Below are 20,671 nucleotides of genomic sequence, written 5' to 3' on the forward strand. Positions count from 1 at the left end.
ACGAACCAGCTAACATTGAAGTCAAACCTCGTGGTCAGCACTTTACGTGGACTACCCCATTGACGTATCAAGGTACCATAAATGCTTCGAAGACTGTACAACACAGAGGACGTTATTACAGAAATATATTAGTTAAAGTAGATACAAGCGAAAGTAAGACCACTGTCCCATGGCGTACGATTAAGTAATGCGCGTTGGTTGTCCTTGACCTTGGCAGGGATCGATGATCTGTTGGACATTTCGTGACTCAACCGCCGGATGATTTGCTAGGGCTCAGTGACATTTCACTGGCCCTACAACAGAAGCTGTTCCTAGATCAAATTCATAATAACCGCCTGTAGCCAAAATCAGAGTTTTTATTTCCAACTGACATCAAATAGAGTGCCAGAACTCTGAAATTCATGGCCTAATTCATAGAACAGAAGTCAAATATTTATATTTGCCAACTGATAAGCTGACGGGCTAAAATAGGAGCTGAGGCCTTAAGGTTGCTCATCTCTAATTAATATGTTCATCAATATATCTATAAGGACACAAAACCATCCATCTCTGCTCAGCAAAAAAGCCCAGTAAACGAAATTATCTTCCATCTGCGTCATGTCGCAGACTACAGTTATAACTTAGGAAACTCCTCTCTAATAGTATCCCAAGTCGAAAAAGATTTAGGAATCCTGGTGCCCTACGATTTAAAGTCTTATGCTAACTCTGACAAAAATGCCTTTCGAGCAAACCTTGCAGTGGCAACATCGAAGTGCATTTTTGGCCAGTTTGACGGAAGAACTTTCCATATAGTCTTCAATAGTTTTATCCGTCCCCATTTAGAGTACGGAAACATAGTATTTCCCTCCTCACTCCAAAAGGATAAGGACACTTTGGAGCGCATCCAACGGCGAGCCACGAAATTTGTTCGAGGACTCAAATTTAAACCTTACGAAGAGCGCCCCCATTCACTTAACCTTTACCCATTAGAGTACATACACACTATGATTTACCAATTTCTTTTCGTCTTTTATTGTTAACATACCTAGGTCCCTGTCTGGAGGATTTGGTGATCCCCTGCTACTAGACACGGTAGCCTGTTAAGCGAAAGCTTCTTCTATTCCGTCCACAACCATTTGAACCATTTGATATTCCATTCTCAACAACTCACTTTTGAGTAAGTGACAAATAAACCATGAGCAAGGAAAGTCTAACTTTTCAAGGTTTTATTTAATTTAAAAAAGATCGCTTTTTTACATCGAGATGTTAGTTCACAGATTTAATTTAGTGATAGCTAGTTCTTCGTTGGAATATTAAGTGCTGGCGGTGTGTTCCGATCAAGGACGTTTGTTGTTGGGACGAGAAGTAGGAGATTCCAGTCTTGTGTATGTTGTCAGACAATGGGTAAGAAATTCCTCACAATTTTCGGATTTCATTTCAGATGGTTGTCTAGAACGTGTACCGTTTGTTTCTCTAATTGGATTCATTTTGGTCGTGTGTGGTTCGGGGATCATGTGTGGGACGAACTTCGAAGCTCTGAAACGTATAGACGACTTTTTCGAAAACAGGTTTTACCCAGTCGACGAGTAAGATATTTAAACTGAACAGGTCCTAGTCTCATTTGTTATTAAAATAGTAACAGTCGTTATTTAGGTTCTTATTAGCCTTAACGAGATTTTTGTCAAAATTCCTTTGGCAAATTAGACTATTATCATTACTGTTGCATAGTATGTGTGATATTTTCTGGCTATACAATGGCTGTTGTATCATACGAGTTGCAAAATCTGTTTCGTTGCTAATAACTATTTGTTGATAAATCCCAAACAAATGAAACTCTGATTATTCCCTTGTCTTAATTCACAAATTCTTCGTATGTGTATTGTCTCCCGTTCCAAAGTCTTGTTTCCTGATGAAGTCCCGTAAACCGTGGAAAATGATTTATGTGATAGGGTGTGTTCATTTCCGTCGATGTTACCGGTTTTCTACCTGTAAATGTTCAAGATAAACACCTAGCTTAGCCCTATTGGTAATCATCCGATAAAATCCATATATCACGATGATTTTGTTAGTTTCCTACAGAATAAACCCATTTCCCCCTAGATTCCAGCTTTGAATATATTTTCATCTCATTAAATTATATTCCTCGAACCGTATCTTCAATGTTTAGTGTTTTCTACTTTCGCTAATACTGTTACTATTTTTGCTACTCTGAAATTTGCCCAGACAGTTTCCCTATCCTAATAGGTTATGATAACTGAGACCGAGATAGATGTGCCAAGTTCTGCGTTGCGTTGAAATGAGTGACCACTTATATTTATTAGTCTCATTACAAACAACATGCTTTTATGTTTTTGGATCGTCATACATATACTGATGTAGCTTTGCCACCATTCAAACACCTGTGTGTAAAATCGTTCTAAAGCTCAAATCTTCAGTTCATAGCATAACTTTTACATTACGGGAATCGGAAGTGTTTAAACTGACAACTCGGGGTTCATTTAATATACTTTATCAAATGTATAATATTTCATTAGCAATGTTTGGTAACTATTTTATTGGAAGTAAAATTTTATAAAGTTTGATGACTTCAAAGCAATACGTATATGTACACCCTAGTGTAAACACAACCCACTCAGTAGTGTCGTGGAAGGGTAAGTAATAGTGAGGTTAAACGCAGTGTATTAGGGAATGATGGTAAATCAGTTGATGAGGTTGTGAATCTTCATCGACTGAGATGGTTGGGCCACGTGTTGCGTATGCCTGGACACCTATGACCACGACACGCAATGCTAACCGGTGTTGGGGATGGTTAGCGGAAAGTTGGGGGCGACCAAACCAAAACATGGCATCAGTTCTTGAAGTCACTAACTTCTGATCTGAGCCATGTTGGTAGATGCAGATTACTTAGTTGGGGTCCGCGTGACTATCGTAACCAATGGTTGGAGACTTTTGGTGACATGACTCAGAATCGACCACAATAGCGTAGGTGTATACACTCTTTGTCTTCTCTTAAATTCGCTTCATATCTTTCTTCCTGTACTATGTCCTAATATGCAATCTTTCTTTTGTATATTACGACCATTGAGTTACTACTTCTATGAATCCGGTGTTAATGCGGTATGGCAACTTGGACCGATGCATATATGTGCCTGGTCCTATGTTGTAGCTGACTGACTGACTGTTTGGATATTTGGGTGGGAATTTATATATATATATATATATATATATATATATATATATATATATATATATATATATAAACTAACAAAACTTATTCATTTAACAATGTTTTCCTAAAATTCCGAGTCATTTGGTTTATAGAAGTTTATCATATTTTCTAATCAGACCGAAAATGTTTCAAACATTGGGAATAATTGTGTGTGTTTTAACCATGATCTTTGGCATCATAAATGTTATCGTAGGAGCAGTCACAACGGGTGACACACGCTCAAAATTCTATCCCAACAAACATGGCATTTTATGCGGTCGTCGTTCTTCACGATTTGTAAGTTATAATGTTTGTGTGCTCCGTTTACTTCACTTTTATTGTATGTTTCTTTCCCGTGTTTTTCGCATGTTCAATGGTTTTGATCAATTTCGCAAGTGTCTATTTATTTAAACCTTGGTCAACAAGCAACTTTACTAATGCCTAGACTGTTATAATTTTCTGTCCTTTCGTAATATTTTTCTATTTCTGAGTAATCCGGCCTTCGTTATTTTCATTTCAGGACTTTTTATTTGGGCTTGGCAAGCTTTTTTGAAAAAACGCAGCTATATCCTATTTTCACATACTTATCTTTTGACATTCGGCAAAGTTTTTGGAAGAAACTAGATGAAATCCTAATCGAGTAAAACCCTCTGTCTATGTATATTGGAAACTTTCTAACGCCCGTAGCTTCCCATTTTATGGTTGTAAACGTCGATTTAGTATTTATAGACACACCAGTAATCAACTGGAATCTCGAAAACCGTACTAAGTTGGTGTTATTCAGCATCGTATTTCGTGATGTTGTTATTAGTGCGTTTCGATGCAATTGACTCCTTTAAGTTTCTGCTATGTTTACAAATTATTCACCAAATAATAATCTTAAAACTCCAGTCATAACTAGTGTCAAGTATGAGTAGGTAAGATTCTACCACTGTTTTGAATTCTTTTCAATCATATGTATTGGAATCGAAGACTACGCTTCCGAGACTCATTCCGTGTAAAGAAGGCCGATTATGTAATATAAATAACAACCTAAGTTTTAAATTTTTGTAATATCATAAGTACTATTCTAATAATATCATTTATGTCTAATACAATGCTTTCTTTTCGATATAACGTATATTTACAGTTGTTGGGGTTGGCCTACTTGGTTACATTCATTTGGCTTCTTATTTTTGTCACTTTGTCTATACCGGTCTTTCTTTGGGTAATGGTACATATTGTATGTAGAGAAGAAACAGATTATTGGCGTAGTATTAGTACGAATAAAGATGAAAGAGATTTCACGTATACATTTAATCTCACACATTATGGTACGTTTCTATTTGTTGCGTTAATTTAGCACGATAACGAGTTTTATATGTAATACAATGCCTAATAAAGTTAAGTTTATGCTCATATGTAAACCACAAAAGAGAGAACTTCATGCAACTTATTAAAGGTTCCAAACTTTGGATATTTATGATTAAGAGAAACAGGAGGAACACATTTTTCTAGTCTTGAATTTATTAGATATTGATCGGATGCAAACAGATCAAGGTATATTTGATTCTTAATCATATTCATTTTGTTGCTCACCCTTTTATATAGAAGAGTATTTTATTTCATCAAAACATTCAGTAGAATTGTGTAGCCAGTCATTCCGTGTTCTCGATTACCACTTATTCGAGAACTGTCTTAATTTGAGAAGTCAGTGCATTTGGTTTCGCGTGCGATTGTCAGTCGGTGACTCCATATCATCTTAGATCTTCGATTGATCAAGATTCCTTTCATCATTTCAAATTATCTGGATTCGTGTTTGCGAAATTGTAATAGCTCGATCAGTAATAATGTTCTACTTAGAAATCCCACGTAAAGCACTATTCAGTGAATATAAAATGATGATTCCTTATTGATTTCCCGAAATATGTTCAGTGCACTGATTTCTTCATTTTTATGATAGACTACGGCAAACTACACGGAATAATGTCCAACGGCATCACTACACTAATACACAAGGTATATTCAAGATTTTTTTAAATCACGTCATTCGAAATACTTATAAGCGAAACTATTTGTCTATGTTACGACATAAGTGAGTCTCTGATAACGGTAGATAGCAGCTAGCTGCAATTATTCACCGTTGAATTTCTTAGAATCACTGCATGCAGTATAATAGATGGTTAAACAATATTAAAGTCAAGCCTAGGGTTTTAGAAGAAGAAGAAGAAAAGTCGTTCTTTCAACGTGTAAGTCTATTGTGGTTGGTTTATACGTCTCATATTTATAATCATTAATTCTGCGTCCTATGTTAACTAGTGTAGAATTTAGTAAAACTCTAAGAAATACCATGCTAATGCTGATGAAATTTATAAAATAACTTTGAGTTTAAGATTATGATTCAACTTCAGATACACGTTTGAGAAAAAAAACAGTAAGGATATTTTACAACAAGGTTTACTGAATTACTTCGAAAAAGAGAAAGTAGATTCAGTGAAATGGTAAAGAAATACGCGCTCACAGAAAAAGTAGACGTGAAGTAATAAGGTTCTAAAAATAAATAGTGAATAGATGTACAGTAGTGACTGGATTTAAATATCATAAAATATTCCAGTATCTCACTAAGCCTACCTCTCTCTACATGACTGACAATTTGTGACCTTATGAACCGACATTGTATCTTGATCTGTTTACGACTAATTTTTTCGCTTTTTATCGAGTGCTTCATTAGCATTCAACCATAAATGTCTCACGTGGCCATCGGCTCCATTTCATAATGTTTTTTGTGCAACTAAGCTGTGGTCAGTTTTACGATTTCTCAGTTCTAAATATACTTGGACTGAATGTCATTTTTAAAAAATCTAATGAAATCTTTCAAATGATATTAATTTGTTTTAGGCCTTTATCGTAGACCACTAGATACTAGTCTATGGAGTGAATACGTAAATTCGCCCAGCGCATTTACACATTTATGTCAACAGGTAAATCATTTTAATTGTAAACAATTATCTTCACATATTACTTTTATCGTTTGTCTGTTGCAGAAATTTCATGAAATCTTTTAAGTTGTAATAAAGTAACTTATTAGACAGGTATAAGGGCATATTTTCAGCATATTTCATGCAAGACCTAGTAATAATCTTTGGTTAGCAAATTAGCAGTCGAGTTCTGTAACTGTTACATCGTTGGATCATGGAGATGTCACTTATATTCTGTAAATCTGGGTAAATTACTATCGTCTGCTGAACTGCCTTTGTGAGACAATCAAATATTTATGGCAGTGTCTAAATCTGACATAAAGTTTGCTTATTTTGATAAGTATTTTATTTATTTATTTATTTATTTGAACACATATATATTGGTACAAGAGGGCACCAAATATAGATGCGCCACACAAAAAAATGAGAATTTAAGAAGAAAAAAAAGTGAGGAACATAAAAAAATGATAATACTAATAATAAACAATAATGAAGAGATTGGTGTAAGGGAGTGTAGTAATAATCATAGTCATAATGGGGGAACGGAAAGGTACAATCAGAAGAAATCTTTCAGTTAAGGAAGAAACAACCACTTTTTATGAAGAAAGTAAAAGAAGGTTACTGCAGGATCGCCACTGGCTTCTATTCTGAGCCATATCTGATAACGTCTCTAGCCACTGTGTCGCACCATCTGTCGGACCCCAGCCAGGGAGTCGTGAAGGACCAACACAAGCCAGTCTTTTGCAGCTTTCTTTCATACCACGACACCATGTCATACACTGATCACCTCTCCGCTTTTTCCAACCAGTCCCAGAGTCGGCAAATAATGCACGACGTGGAATTCTCTGGGACGACATTCGTAGAACATGTCCAAGCCACCGAAGTCGGTGTTTCAAGATGGTGACACCGATTGGATTATCGTCTCTGCGCCCGAATACACGATGCCGAACCTCTGCATTACTGACATGGTGTTGCCACTGGATGTCAGCAATTTTTCGGAGACAATGATGATCAAACACAGAGAGTCATCTAACATCCTCAACTCGGAGAGGCCAGGTTTCACAAGCATAGAGCAAAACTGCTCTCACTGACGCGTTGTAGATCCGACCTTTTACAGCCAGACTAACATCACGAAGGCGCCAAAGATGGCCCAGATTGGTATAAGCCGCTCTGGCTTTCACTATACGTGCATTGATCTCATCACTCACGCCACCACCAGCACTTATGCAGCTACCCAGATACACGAACTTCTCGACTACTTCTATCTGCTCACCATCCAGGGTGAGTACAGGGTTAGAATCCTACCAGTCTTGTAGAAATACTTTGCACTTTGAAGGTGCAAAGCAAATACCGTACCTACGGACACTGATTGCCAACTGATTAAGCGCGAATTGCATGTCTTGGGCATTATCGCACAGTAAGACAATATCATCCGCATACTCAAGGTCGAGAAGTCTTTCTCCAGGCAACAGATCCACACCACCATTACTTACATCCATCAGAGCTGTTTCTAGGATGTCGTCGATGGCAAAGTTGAAGGGGAATGGTGAGATTGGGCAACCCCGCCTAACCCCACTGTTCGAATGGAACAATGGAGAAAGGTGGTTGTATCCCCTCACTCTGCCTGAGGTGTTTGTATATAGGGCTTTTAGGATGTTAATAAACTTCTCAGGCACACCCTTCTTCAATAGACAATCCCAGAGAACAGTCCTATCCAACGAATCGAAGGCAGCCCTGATGTCAAGAAACACTACGATTGTTGGCCTTTGATAAGTATGGCGGTGTTCTAACATTTGGCGGAGGGTGAGGATATGATCAATACATCCTCGACCAGAACGAAACCCAGCCTGCTCCTCGAGAGTCAATCTTTCTCGGGTTTTGAACAACCTACGAAGTATGACGGAAGCCAATAGCTTGGACGCAATCGGAAGTAGACTTATCCCCCGATAGTTGTTACAGGAACGACGTGAACCCTTTTTAAAGATAGGGACAATTATCGACTCATTCCATGACGTTGATACACTCTCTAGCTCCCACACCTTTGTAAACAACGTCGTCAGTTCCTTAGTCAGAATGTCACCACCATCTTTAAAAAGAGCCGGAGGTAAGTCATCTGGGCCAGGTGATTTGTAGCGCTTCAAGAGTTGGAGTTCCTTGCGGACTTCCGCTTCATTTGGTGGATAAGTCGTCACCTGCCATGGGGGGCAGTACAATCTGACCGATGCTCCCGGAGCAGCAGGCCAGTTGAACTGTCCTTCAAAAAAATTCTGCCCATCGTCCAAGACGTCGATGGATGTTAGTGATTGGCATCCCGTCATCCTCACAGATTGTTTCGCTCACACCAGACTTCTTGCTGCCAGTGGTTCGGATTAGTTGGAAGAGCTTCCGGTAATTACCAGATGCAGCTGCTGCTTCCAGCTTATTAGCACGCTCCGACCACCAGGCTTCTCGGTCCGTACGCAAGCTTTGCCCAATTTCGCTACGTAACAACCTTCGTTTGTGGTCAAACTCACGGTTACTCGGAGTAGACCGACGGGCTTCAATGAGTTGTAAGGAGCCTGAAGAAACCCAGTGCTTATAAGCGGGACGTTTCGCAAACCCACAATTGACTGTACCCGCCATTTTCATGGCGTCATGCAATTGAAACCAATGCTCATCTATACTTTTCGGTGGAATGGTAGCTAGCCTAGAAGCTAGCTCGGTTGGATACTTACTTGCAACAGAAGTTGCTACCAACTTGCTAACATCAATTCGTTGGTGGCGGTCACTTCGTTGGCCACTGAAAAGTAAGGTCAGATTTACGCAGACCAAGGCGTGGTCACAGTCCAGATAGGTACTCCAAAAGGAGCGGCAGTCTCGTACACAACCACGCCAGCGGTAGCTGATTGCGATGTGATCAATCTGAGTCCAGGCTTGAAATGCAGAGGGAGGACGCCAGGTGGCACATCGGCGATGACTGTGCCGAAAGTTAGTGCTAGCCAGAAACAGGTTGTGGTCTGTGCAGTTGCAGTAGACGGTCCCCGTCCCCGTTATCTGTCCTGAGACCAACAAGTCCCCATGGGCCACGTAAACGACTCTCTTCTGTGCCTAGACGCCCGACCTGAGCATTCAAGTCTCCGGCTAGTACTACAATATCTATCGAACGCACTTTCTGGAGAAGAACAGATAATTGGTGGTAAAACTCATCCTTGATTGCATCCGGGCTGCAATCTGTCGGAGCATAGGCGGAGATGACGAAAATACATCGTTTCTCACGCCGATTTCTCCTCACTTTGATGGAACTCTTTAATCTAACAGCACATAACCGACTATTAATGGGGATCCAATCGATTAGTGCTGCCTCAGCTCTAGCGCTTAGTGCGACACCAACGCCAGCAAGACCAGACGAAGATACCACAGGGTCCCCGATTAAGCGCACGTAAAACAAGCTTTTGAAGCGACAGATGGAGATCGAATTTGTAGTACTTCGCCAGAGTCATGAATACGGGTCTCGGATAGACAACAAACGTCGATAGTAAGACTTTCCAAAGACATAGCCAGCTCTATCTGTTGTCCGACCTGCATAAATGTGCGAACGTTGAAGGCAGCCAGTTTGAATGGTGCACGTGGTTTCAGAAAAACTGCTTCAGTCCTCGTATTCGGTGGTGACATACAATTTTCAACCGGACAGTGACTCGAGAACGTTTAGATAGAGTCAAATTTCCACCATAGACAAGCTGCTGTATAAGTCGAAAAAAATAAGTATAGATAGAGTAGGAATAAAAGAGGGTGAATAATGATGTAGTAAATAATACTAATAATAATAATAATAATAATAATAATAATAATAATAATAATAATAATAATAATAATAATAGCAATAGCAATAATAATATTTGAATCATTTGATTGTTCGTCGAAGCAAGAGAATTAGTTTCCATGATCATAGACAGTTCAGTTCATTAATTGTGTGTGGGCTGTGATACTGCCCGGGTGCCCAAACCGAAGCAGGTGGTTTTCTTAGGGGCCACACCCCGAGCCTTTGACCTAATGGTCTAACCCACAAGGCAGTGGAGCATCGTGAGGAGATGCAGTCCCATGGTAGCCGGTGACCAACGATTGGTTCATACACCATTTGTTCCCGCAGGATACTGGAGTCCATGTGCACCATTGACTTGGAATCCGGTTGAAGCGCCGGGCAGAGGCTGTATACGCGTGGCCGTGTGAGAGTATTTCCAGAGGGAGGGCGAATCCACCCCGCTCTCGGCCATACCAGGGCATTTGGGGGGTTTTAAAAACAGATTATTCGTCATTATTGTTAATTTATAAAAGATTTCGTCGTATTGATTTCTGATGATATGATTACTGAATTTATATACCGTTTTCAGACCTCCACTATTGGACCATTATTTGCAAGCGCTTTAATTGCTTGTTTCTTGGTGATTCTTGGTTTGGTGAGTTGCGGCATTTTTCGGTGACTTGTTAGTTTCATGCTTAAAATAGCTCTCACTACAATTTTGCGTTGTCATCAAAGACTGTATAATACATATAACTAAGTTCTATTACTTTTCATGTATCCTTCCATTAATCAACGGTCAGTGTCGTTGATTTCGATGGTAATATTTAATGTTGAAAAATTAGTTTCTTGACACTTACTAGATATCGAGCTTAAGTTTAAATTAGCTTTCTGGACCTGCTCGTGATCAGCAATGATTGTTGTGTTCACCAGCAATAACCGGTATATGCTTCTTTTCAAAACTGTATTCATGTTGCATTTCTTGGTAGTGTTTTGATTTTGGTGGTTATGTTTTTGGATATAGTACTCTTTTCATGTACGGGTCTACAAGAACCAGTTCTACAAGACATTGGACCCATAGTGTCATTTTGGTCCATTAAATGTATCTGGACGAACTGAAACATCACTTGGCTAGCGGAATTGAATGTTTATTCCATATCTCAGTTAAGTATGGTTTTGAGTTTCTATAGTTCCCTAAACTCCGGTCCTAGTCCTCATATGTATGTGGGTGATAAGTTAGTATCTTAATTTAGTGGTCGTCCACTATATATATATATATATATATATATATAGCAGATGAAGAATTTACTGTTTTCTTAGATCGCAAACGTCTCGTCAGCCAATCAATTCTTCAAGCCTAGAGCTGAACAGTTTATCTAAATAGAATGATACAAGAAATACAACCATTGTCGCCTTTATGAGCTACAGCCCTCTTTTATTTTGTCGGGTGGCATGCACTTCATAAATTTGTAAGTTCTTGACGTCTACGTTATTCGGAACACCCCAAGGTAAACGTAATACCAACCAACTGACTCTCTCTACTTAAATGAAAAGCATTATCAATTTTTCAGGAAAGTTGTTTAGATTAGCTTCAGGCGCTTGTAATAATGTTTAAACCCTTCTCTCCACATACCGAAGTCTATACGGTCAAGCATTATTCTTGGCTTTCATATGGTAAATGTTATTCATTATGTACACAATCCCTGACTACTGATGAGAACACTTAAATCCAGTCAAGTTCATTAGTTTTTCGTAGTCTTTGTAGGCAGTTTATCAAAGTTTGTTTTCTTTTTCTATAGGACACTTTCATTGCCTGCCTATCTACGGCTTCTGTGAGACTGCAGTATTTCTATGAAATTGATCGTTATCGAAAATTAGTCAACTCGTCACCTCAAACAGATCCCACTTGCTTAGAAGAATATTCTCTCCAACCTTTGCTACAACAACCTCTGTCTGTGCAGTCTGCTGGTTCGTGTATCAAAGCAAATACTTTACACTTCCCTCACGATAATTTGAATACTATATCGCCTTTCATGAATTCCACACCAACAGGCATAGGTCTCATTTCTAGTCCTAACATCTTCAATGAGACACAGATGTCTCAGCAATTTTACTCTCATAGACCCATAAGACACTCTACTTACTCACATCAACCAACTATTCTGAGTAACAATTATTAATTGAGAAATTGCATTTGTAAACCACCTCGTTTCACGCTTTTATTTCGAAGCATTAATATAATCAAAAGCTTTTCGTTTAATGCCAACTTGTCAAGTATTCACAACTATCCGGTCTATTTAATGCTTTGTTTATTCATATAATATATTCTCAGAATTCCACTTTTATAATCCTCAGGTTTGAGTTGCATTCCATATATATTTGTCCGTTTTATCTTATTTGTTTTATAAGCTTTGTATATACTTATTTATATTAGATAGCTCAATGTTCTTTTGTTATTTTTGCTTGAAAAACACTTTTTTAAAAACTCATTTCCCTTTGGGACGAATCATGAAACCTATGTAACATTTCTAATCTCATTAAAACAACCAGCAATATATTCTCATCTTGAGGTACATCTTTTCTCCCGTGCACCTTTTTTATTAGTCACCTACAAAACCACCACCATGAACTGTTATTTCATCAATACCAAATATGTTGATTTACAATAAACATTCATTTATCGTCAATTGTTGAAATTTTGTTACCTAAAGTGGTTACTTCAATGTTATTAATCAATAGCTTAACCTAATAGAGTTAGTACCATCTTATGGATCAACTATAGAACAGGACAATAAACAGGAGAAATGTATATTTATTGCGAAAGTTACGAAGCAATTACATGGTGTGTATAGATAGCATTCAATCGTCCATTTGCACCTTCCAGTGTGTTCTGCAATCTGAACTGTCCTCTCGACTAACCTTCAAAACGTCATACTTTCGATGCACCGAAACTCTTCACTGCCTGACGGTTGTGAATTCGACGCTACGTTCCGATACACCTTATTCGCAAACATCCTTGAGAGTAGCATCCACTACACAACTAAAATTACGTATACCTATTAAAAGAGTAATTTAACACCGTATTGGTTTTTGGGATATTAAATACAATAAAGACTTATCGTGAGAACGGCTTAGTTTTGTCGCGCACTTGAACTACAGCTACGAATGACGCTGTCAAACTAAGTATTAAGATTAGTTGGGTAGTGTAACGACCAGGAGCAAATGCCGTTGTAAGGTAAATAATGTGCTTTTGGTAAGGTGCAAGAGCAAAGCTTTACATAAACCGAACTAGCATGTAGTGATGTATTTTCTCTGGGCAAACAGTATTCCCACGTCTTCTATGTGGGAGAAATAAGTGGATATTTTCTTCCATGAATACATTTTATTTTATCTTCTGTGCATCGTACTATAGCTCTACAACGAAACGATCGCTAATTTTCCTTGGACATTGTAGTCACTCATCACTGCTTTGTTTTATTTCAGGTGTTTCCGTGATTTACACAGAATGGGTCACTTTTCAAAATAATTTCGACCATACGGTCTCCCTCTCGCCTATCACCAGTCACCCTCGTTTCTTCAGTACCTCTTGTTATTTACGCCACACACTAGGTTATCCGCGATGCTCTGCTTTATAATCGTTATCATCAAGTTCAGCGCAGGAAGTTGAATTCCCAGTTGTACACGTGCATTGTTTTGGGAAATGCTGTGCATGGATGAGTATTAACCTTCATGTAATTCATACTATAACACCAAATTGAAGGTGGCGTGGTATTTCGTGGTCACCAAGATTCTGCGCTCTATCATGAATAGGCTTAAGGGTGTGCATTGGTGGGCAGCTCAGGGTTTAGAAATCAACTGTCAGGTGGTTTTCAGTCTCCAACAAGTCCCGGTGTTAGATAAAGTTTTTAAAAATACCAACTAATTATTTGGCATAGGATAGTTGCGCCAAGTATAAAACCTTATGATCGAAATCAAAAGTTGCTATTCAAGCAGGCTTTTAGAAATGTAAGCTGAACTGTCATCCATGTGGAGCTTATATTTATTGAGTAAAAGATTATATCAAATCGATAGACAGTAATGATAACACTTGACTGTACATCGAGAATAGTTACAATAATCCGCATAATATAAGACTATTGCGAAAATGCACCTGCTACGTTAGCATGGGGAGTAGGGCATCCTAAAGAGAAGCTATAAATTCACAGTCGTGTGCGAATATTTCGGGAAAGAAAATAAGCTCTCCCACTCTCTGTCATTTCAAGTCGATTAAGAGCGATTACTTTTTCTGGTGACTGCGGTAAAGAGCATATCATTCTAAATTTCTCCAACCTGAAATAAAAACAATATCAGTTTATTAATACTGGCACATAATTCCAAGTGAAACCCAGTATATTTCTAACAGTGTTTCATAAACAAACATAATTCCATTTTTAATGAATGTTTTAATAGAAAAAAATGTATCTTTTTCGCATGATAAATATTACAGGTCATCATAAGTTTATCCATCAGTAAATCTGACAGCTATGTATCCAATAATTTAAATAACAGAAAGCGAATCAAAACACAACTAGGAGTGCAAATACACAATACACTAAGGCGCATGGATACGCCACAAGAATGCGTTGGTGTTGCATATCCAAACTACGAACAAACAATTTACTGGAAGCAATTGTGCACCACGAAACGACAGTCGCTGTCAACACGACACCTAGTACACTTCTGGGATAAAAGTTAAATGAGAGTTGTACATCATTTTATGTATGACAAAATATAGAAAAAAATTATGTACAGGTAAATTCGAAAAAGGGAGGTTACCGTTATTAAAATCTAAATTGTATATCTAATATTTTTGAACTCAGAAACAACAAGAATGGATGTGGTAACCAAAAACAATTGATTGACGGGATTGTGACAAATTTACAAATACCTATTAACTCCAATGTCAATTCACATGAAGGTGAATAAGAGCCCATGTAACGAGTAGGTGCATAATAATCCAGAAGAAACTACGGTGAATAACCTTACCACTGACGTATATAATTTGAACTGTAAGGGGTGACTGGAGGTAGTCGACAGGAAACCCAAAACCTGTTTCGTGCTATTTGACACTTACCAACAAGGTGTAATCTTTTTGGAACAGATGCTCCCTGGCAGACTTGATTCCGTGTCACCCAGCTTTACAGTTGGTGTTATCACTAAGCTATCCGGGGCGCAACTGATCTGTAGGACTCAGATGTATTTACAACTGATTGATCACTGAGTAGTAACCAATCGCAAAGTCCTTAGTATTAACTGAACTCTGTCGATCCAGTTGCAGTGTGATCACTTGTCGAAGTGACTTGATATTGTTTACATTATGCTGAGGTGCCAAATGGTATGAAACCTAGATATATGGTTTCCTGTCGACTACTCCCAATCACCACCTTACTTCCCAATATGCTGCGCGCAATGTCGAGCCACTTAGACTAGTGACCACACTGTATGATTCAATCAGCACTAAAAAGGACTAGACATACATGACATTCATTGATCAACCAATTGTAAATCAGACATTTTAGGTATTACATAAATATATAAGAGAAGACGAATATGATGTGTTTTTGTTGTGGACAGGGAATGTATGTAAATCCTCCATATGATGATGATGTCCCCAACAACATATTTATTTATTTATTTGAACACATAAATATTGGTACAAGAGGGCACCAAATATAGATGCACCACTCACGCCACCACCAGCACTTATGCAGCTACCCAGATACACGAACTTCTCGACTACTTCTATCTGCTCACCATCCAGGGTGAGTACAGGGTTAGAATCCTACCAGTCTTGTAGAAATACTTTGCACTTTGAAGGTGCAAAGCAAATACCGTACCTACGGACACTGATTGCCAACTGATTAAGCGCGAATTGCATGTCTTGGGCATTATCGCACAGTAAGACAATATCATCCGCATACTCAAGGTCGAGAAGTCTTTCTCCAGGCAACAGATCCACACCACCATTACTTACATCCATCAGAGCTGTTTCTAGGATGTCGTCGATGGCAAAGTTGAAGGGGAATGGTGAGATTGGGCAACCCCGCCTAACCCCACTGTTCGAATGGAACAATGGAGAAAGGTGGTTGTATCCCCTCACTCTGCCTGAGGTGTTTGTATATAGGGCTTTTAGGATGTTAATAAACTTCTCAGGCACACCCTTCTTCAATAGACAATCCCAGAGAACAGTCCTATCCAACGAATCGAAGGCAGCCCTGATGTCAAGAAACACTACGATTGTTGGCCTTTGATAAGTATGGCGGTGTTCTAACATTTGGCGGAGGGTGAGGATATGATCAATACATCCTCGACCAGAACGAAACCCAGCCTGCTCCTCGAGAGTCAATCTTTCTCGGGTTTTGAACAACCTACGAAGTATGACGGAAGCCAATAGCTTGGACGCAATCGGAAGTAGACTTATCCCCCGATAGTTGTTACAGGAACGACGTGAACCCTTTTTAAAGATAGGGACAACTATCGACTCATTCCATGACGTTGATACACTCTCTAGCTCCCACACCTTTGTAAACAACGTCGTCAGTTCCTTAGTCAGAATGTCACCACCATCTTTAAAAAGAGCCGGAGGTAAGTCATCTGGGCCAGGTGATTTGTAGCGCTTCAAGAGTTGGAGTTCCTTGCGGACTTCCGCTTCATTTGGTGGATAAGTCGTCACCTGCCATGGGGGCAGTACAATCTGATCGATGCTCCCGGAGCAGCAGGCCAGTTGAACTGTCCTTCAAAAAATTCTGCCCATCGTCCAAGACGTCGATGGATGTTAGTGATTGGCATCCCGTCATCCTCACAGATTGTTTCGCTCACACCAGACTTCTTGCTGCCAGTGGTTCGGATTAGTTGGAAGAGCTTCCGGTAATTACCAGATGCAGCTGCTGCTTCCAGCTTATTAGCACGCTCCGACCACCAGGCTTCTCGGTCCGTACGCAAGCTTTGCCCAATTTCGCTACGTAACAACCTTCGTTTGTGGTCAAACTCACGGTTACTCGGAGTAGACCGACGGGCTTCAATGAGTTGTAAGGAGCCTGAAGAAACCCAGTGCTTATAAGCGGGACGTTTCGCAAACCCACAATTGACTGTACCCGCCATTTTCATGGCGTCATGCAATTGAAACCAATGCTCATCTATACTTTTCGGTGGAATGGTAGCTAGCCTAGAAGCTAGCTCGGTTGGATACTTACTTGCAACAGAAGTTGCTACCAACTTGCTAACATCAATTCGTTGGTGGCGGTCACTTCGTTGGCCACTGAAAAGTAAGGTCAGATTTACGCAGACCAAGGCGTGGTCACAGTCCAGATAGGTACTCCAAAAGGAGCGGCAGTCTCGTACACAACCACGCCAGCGGTAGCTGATTGCGATGTGATCAATCTGAGTCCAGGCTTGAAATGCAGAGGGAGGACGCCAGGTGGCACATCGGCGATGACTGTGCCGAAAGTTAGTGCTAGCCAGAAACAGGTTGTGGTCTGTGCAGTTGCAGTAGACGGTCCCCGTCCCCGTTATCTGTCCTGAGACCAACAAGTCCCCATGGGCCACGTAAACGACTCTCTTCTGTGCCTAGACGCCCGACCTGAGCATTCAAGTCTCCGGCTAGTACTACAATATCTATCGAACGCACTTTCTGGAGAAGAACAGATAATTGGTGGTAAAACTCATCCTTGATTGCATCCGGGCTGCAATCTGTCGGAGCATAGGCGGAGATGACGAAAATACATCGTTTCTCACGCCGATTTCTCCTCACTTTGATGGAACTCTTTAATCTAACAGCACATAACCGACTATTAATGGGGATCCAATCGATTAGTGCTGCCTCAGCTCTAGCGCTTAGTGCGACACCAACGCCAGCAAGACCAGACGAAGATACCACAGGGTCCCCGATTAAGCGCACGTAAAACAAGCTTTTGAAGCGACAGATGGAGATCGAATTTGTAGTACTTCGCCAGAGTCATGAATACGGGTCTCGGATAGACAACAGACGTCGATAGTAAGACTTTCCAAAGACATAGCCAGCTCTATCTGTTGTCCGACCTGCATAAATGTGCGAACGTTGAAGGCAGCCAGTTTGAATGGTGCACGTGGTTTCAGAAAAACTGCTTCAGTCCTCGTATTCGGTGGTGACATACAATTTTCAACCGGACAGTGACTCGAGAACGTTTAGATAGAGTCAAATTTCCACCATAGACAAGCTGCTGTATAAGTCGAAAAAATAAGTATAGATAGAGTAGGAATAAAAGAGGGTGAATAATGATGTAGTAAATAATAATAATAATAATAATAATAATAATAATAATAATAGCAATAATAATATTTGAATCATTTGATTGTTCGTCGAAGCAAGAGAATTAGTTTCCATGATCATAGACAGTTCAGTTCATTAATTGTGTGTGGGCTGTGATACTGCCCGGGTGCCCAAACCGAAGCAGGTGGTTTTCTTAGGGGCCACACCCCGAGCCTTTGACCTAATGGTCTAACCCACAAGGCAGTGGAGCATCGTGAGGAGATGCAGTCCCATGGTAGCCGGTGACCAACGATTGGTTCATACACCATTTGTTCCCGCAGGATACTGGAGTCCATGTGCACCATTGACTTGGAATCCGGTTGAAGCGCCGGGCAGAGGCTGTATACGCGTGGCCGTGTGAGAGTATTTCCAGAGGGAGGGCGAATCCACCCCGCTCTCGGCCATACCAGGGCATTTGGGGGGTTTTAAAAACAGATTATTCGTCATTATTGTTAATTTATAAAAGATTTCGTCGTATTGATTTCTGATGATATGATTACTGAATTTATATACCGTTTTCAGACCTCCACTATTGGACCATTATTTGCAAGCGCTTTAATTGCTTGTTTCTTGGTGATTCTTGGTTTGGTGAGTTGCGGCATTTTTCGGTGACTTGTTAGTTTCATGCTTAAAATAGCTCTCACTACAATTTTGCGTTGTCATCAAAGACTGTATAATACATATAACTAAGTTCTATTACTTTTCATGTATCCTTCCATTAATCAACGGTCAGTGTCGTTGATTTCGATGGTAATATTTAATGTTGAAAAATTAGTTTCTTGACACTTACTAGATATCGAGCTTAAGTTTAAATTAGCTTTCTGGACCTGCTCGTGATCAGCAATGATTGTTGTGTTCACCAGCAATAACCGGTGTATGCTTCTTTTCAAAACTGTATTCATGTTGCATTTCTTGGTAGTGTTTTGATTTTGGTGGTTATGTTTTTGGATATAGTACTCTTTTCATGTACGGGTCTACAAGAACCAGTTCTACAAGACATTGGACCCATAGTGTCATTTTGGTCCATTAAATGTATCTGGACGAACTGAAACATCACTTGGCTAGCGGAATTGAATGTTTATTCCATATCTCAGTTAAGTATGGTTTTGAGTTTCTATAGTTCCCTAAACTCCGGTCCTAGTCCTCATATGTATGTGGGTGATAAGTTAGTATCTTAATTTAGTGGTCGTCCACTATATATATATATATATATATATATATATATATATATATATATATATATACATATAGCAGATGAAGAATTTACTGTTTTCTTAGATCGCAAACGTCTCGTCAGCCAATCAATTCTTCAAGCCTAGAGCTGAACAGTTTATCTAAATAGAATGATACAAGAAATACAACCATTGTCGCCTTTATGAGCTACAGCTCTCTTTTATTTTGTCGGGTGGCATGCACTTCATAAATTTGTAAGTTCTTGACGTCTACGTTATTCGGAACACCCCAAGGTAAACGTAATACCAACCAACTGACTCTCTCTACTTAAATGAAAAGCATTATCAATTTTTCAGGAAAGTTGTTTAGATTAGCTTCAGGCGCTTGTAATAATGTTTAAACCCTTCTCTCCACATACCGAAGTCTATACGGTCAAGCATTATTCTTGGCTTTCATATGGTAAATGTTATTCATTATGTACACAATCCCTGACTACTGATGAGAACACTTAAATCCAGTCAAGTTCATTAGTTTTTCGTAGTCTTTGTAGGCAGTTTATCAAAGTTTGTTTTCTTTTTCTATAGGACACTTTCATTGCCTGCCTATCTACGGCTTCTGTGAGACTGCAGTATTTCTATGAAATTGATCGTTATCGAAAATTAGTCAACTCGTCACCTCAAACAGATCCCACTTGCTTAGAAGAATATTCTCTCCAACCTTTGCTACAACAACCTCTGTCTGTGCAGTCTGCTGGTTCGTGTATCAAAGCAAATACTTTACACTTCCCTCACGATAATTTGAATACTATATCGCCTTTCATGAATTCCACACCAACAGGCATAGGTCTCATTTCTGGTCCTAACATCTTCAATGAGACACAGATGTCTCAGCAATTTTACTCTCATAGACCCATAAGACACTCTACTTACTCACATCAACCAACTATTCTGAGTAACAATTATTAATTGAGAAATTGCATTTGTAAACCACCTCGTTTCACGCTTTTATTTCGAAGCATTAATATAATCAAAAGCTTTTCGTTTAATGCCAACTTGTCAAGTATTCACAACTATCCGGTCTATTTAATGCTTTGTTTATTCATATAATATATTCTCAGAATTCCACTTTTATAATCCTCAGGTTTGAGTTGCATTCCATATATATTTGTCCGTTTTATCTTATTTGTTTTATAAGCTTTGTATATACTTATTTATATTAGATAGCTCAATGTTCTTTTGTTATTTTTGCTTGAA

General features: G+C 39.3%; 1 protein-coding gene across 2 annotated transcripts; it reads left to right on the forward strand.

The window, feature by feature from the left end:
- Positions 1–1,238: 1,238 nt before the first annotated feature.
- On the forward strand, positions 1,239–16,636 carry MS3_00005504 (uncharacterized protein). 2 transcript variants are annotated; one of them, XM_051213579.1, is made up of 7 exons: positions 1,239–1,383; positions 1,421–1,565; positions 3,325–3,484; positions 4,317–4,500; positions 6,065–6,147; positions 10,512–10,577; positions 11,719–16,636. In XM_051213579.1, exons 1-7 carry the CDS (start codon positions 1,380–1,382, stop codon positions 12,097–12,099), a joined length of 1,023 nt encoding a protein of 340 aa, XP_051069568.1. In that variant the 5' UTR covers positions 1,239–1,379; the 3' UTR covers positions 12,100–16,636. The 2 variants fall into 2 exon arrangements, with proteins under 2 accessions (XP_051069568.1, XP_051069569.1); XM_051213580.1 differs by having other exon boundaries at positions 1,303–1,383; positions 1,433–1,565.
- The last annotated feature ends 4,035 nt before the right edge of the window (positions 16,637–20,671 follow it).

This window comes from Schistosoma haematobium, chromosome 3, assembly GCF_000699445.3.
Source record: "Schistosoma haematobium chromosome 3, whole genome shotgun sequence".
Lineage (NCBI taxonomy): Eukaryota > Metazoa > Platyhelminthes > Trematoda > Strigeidida > Schistosomatidae > Schistosoma > Schistosoma haematobium.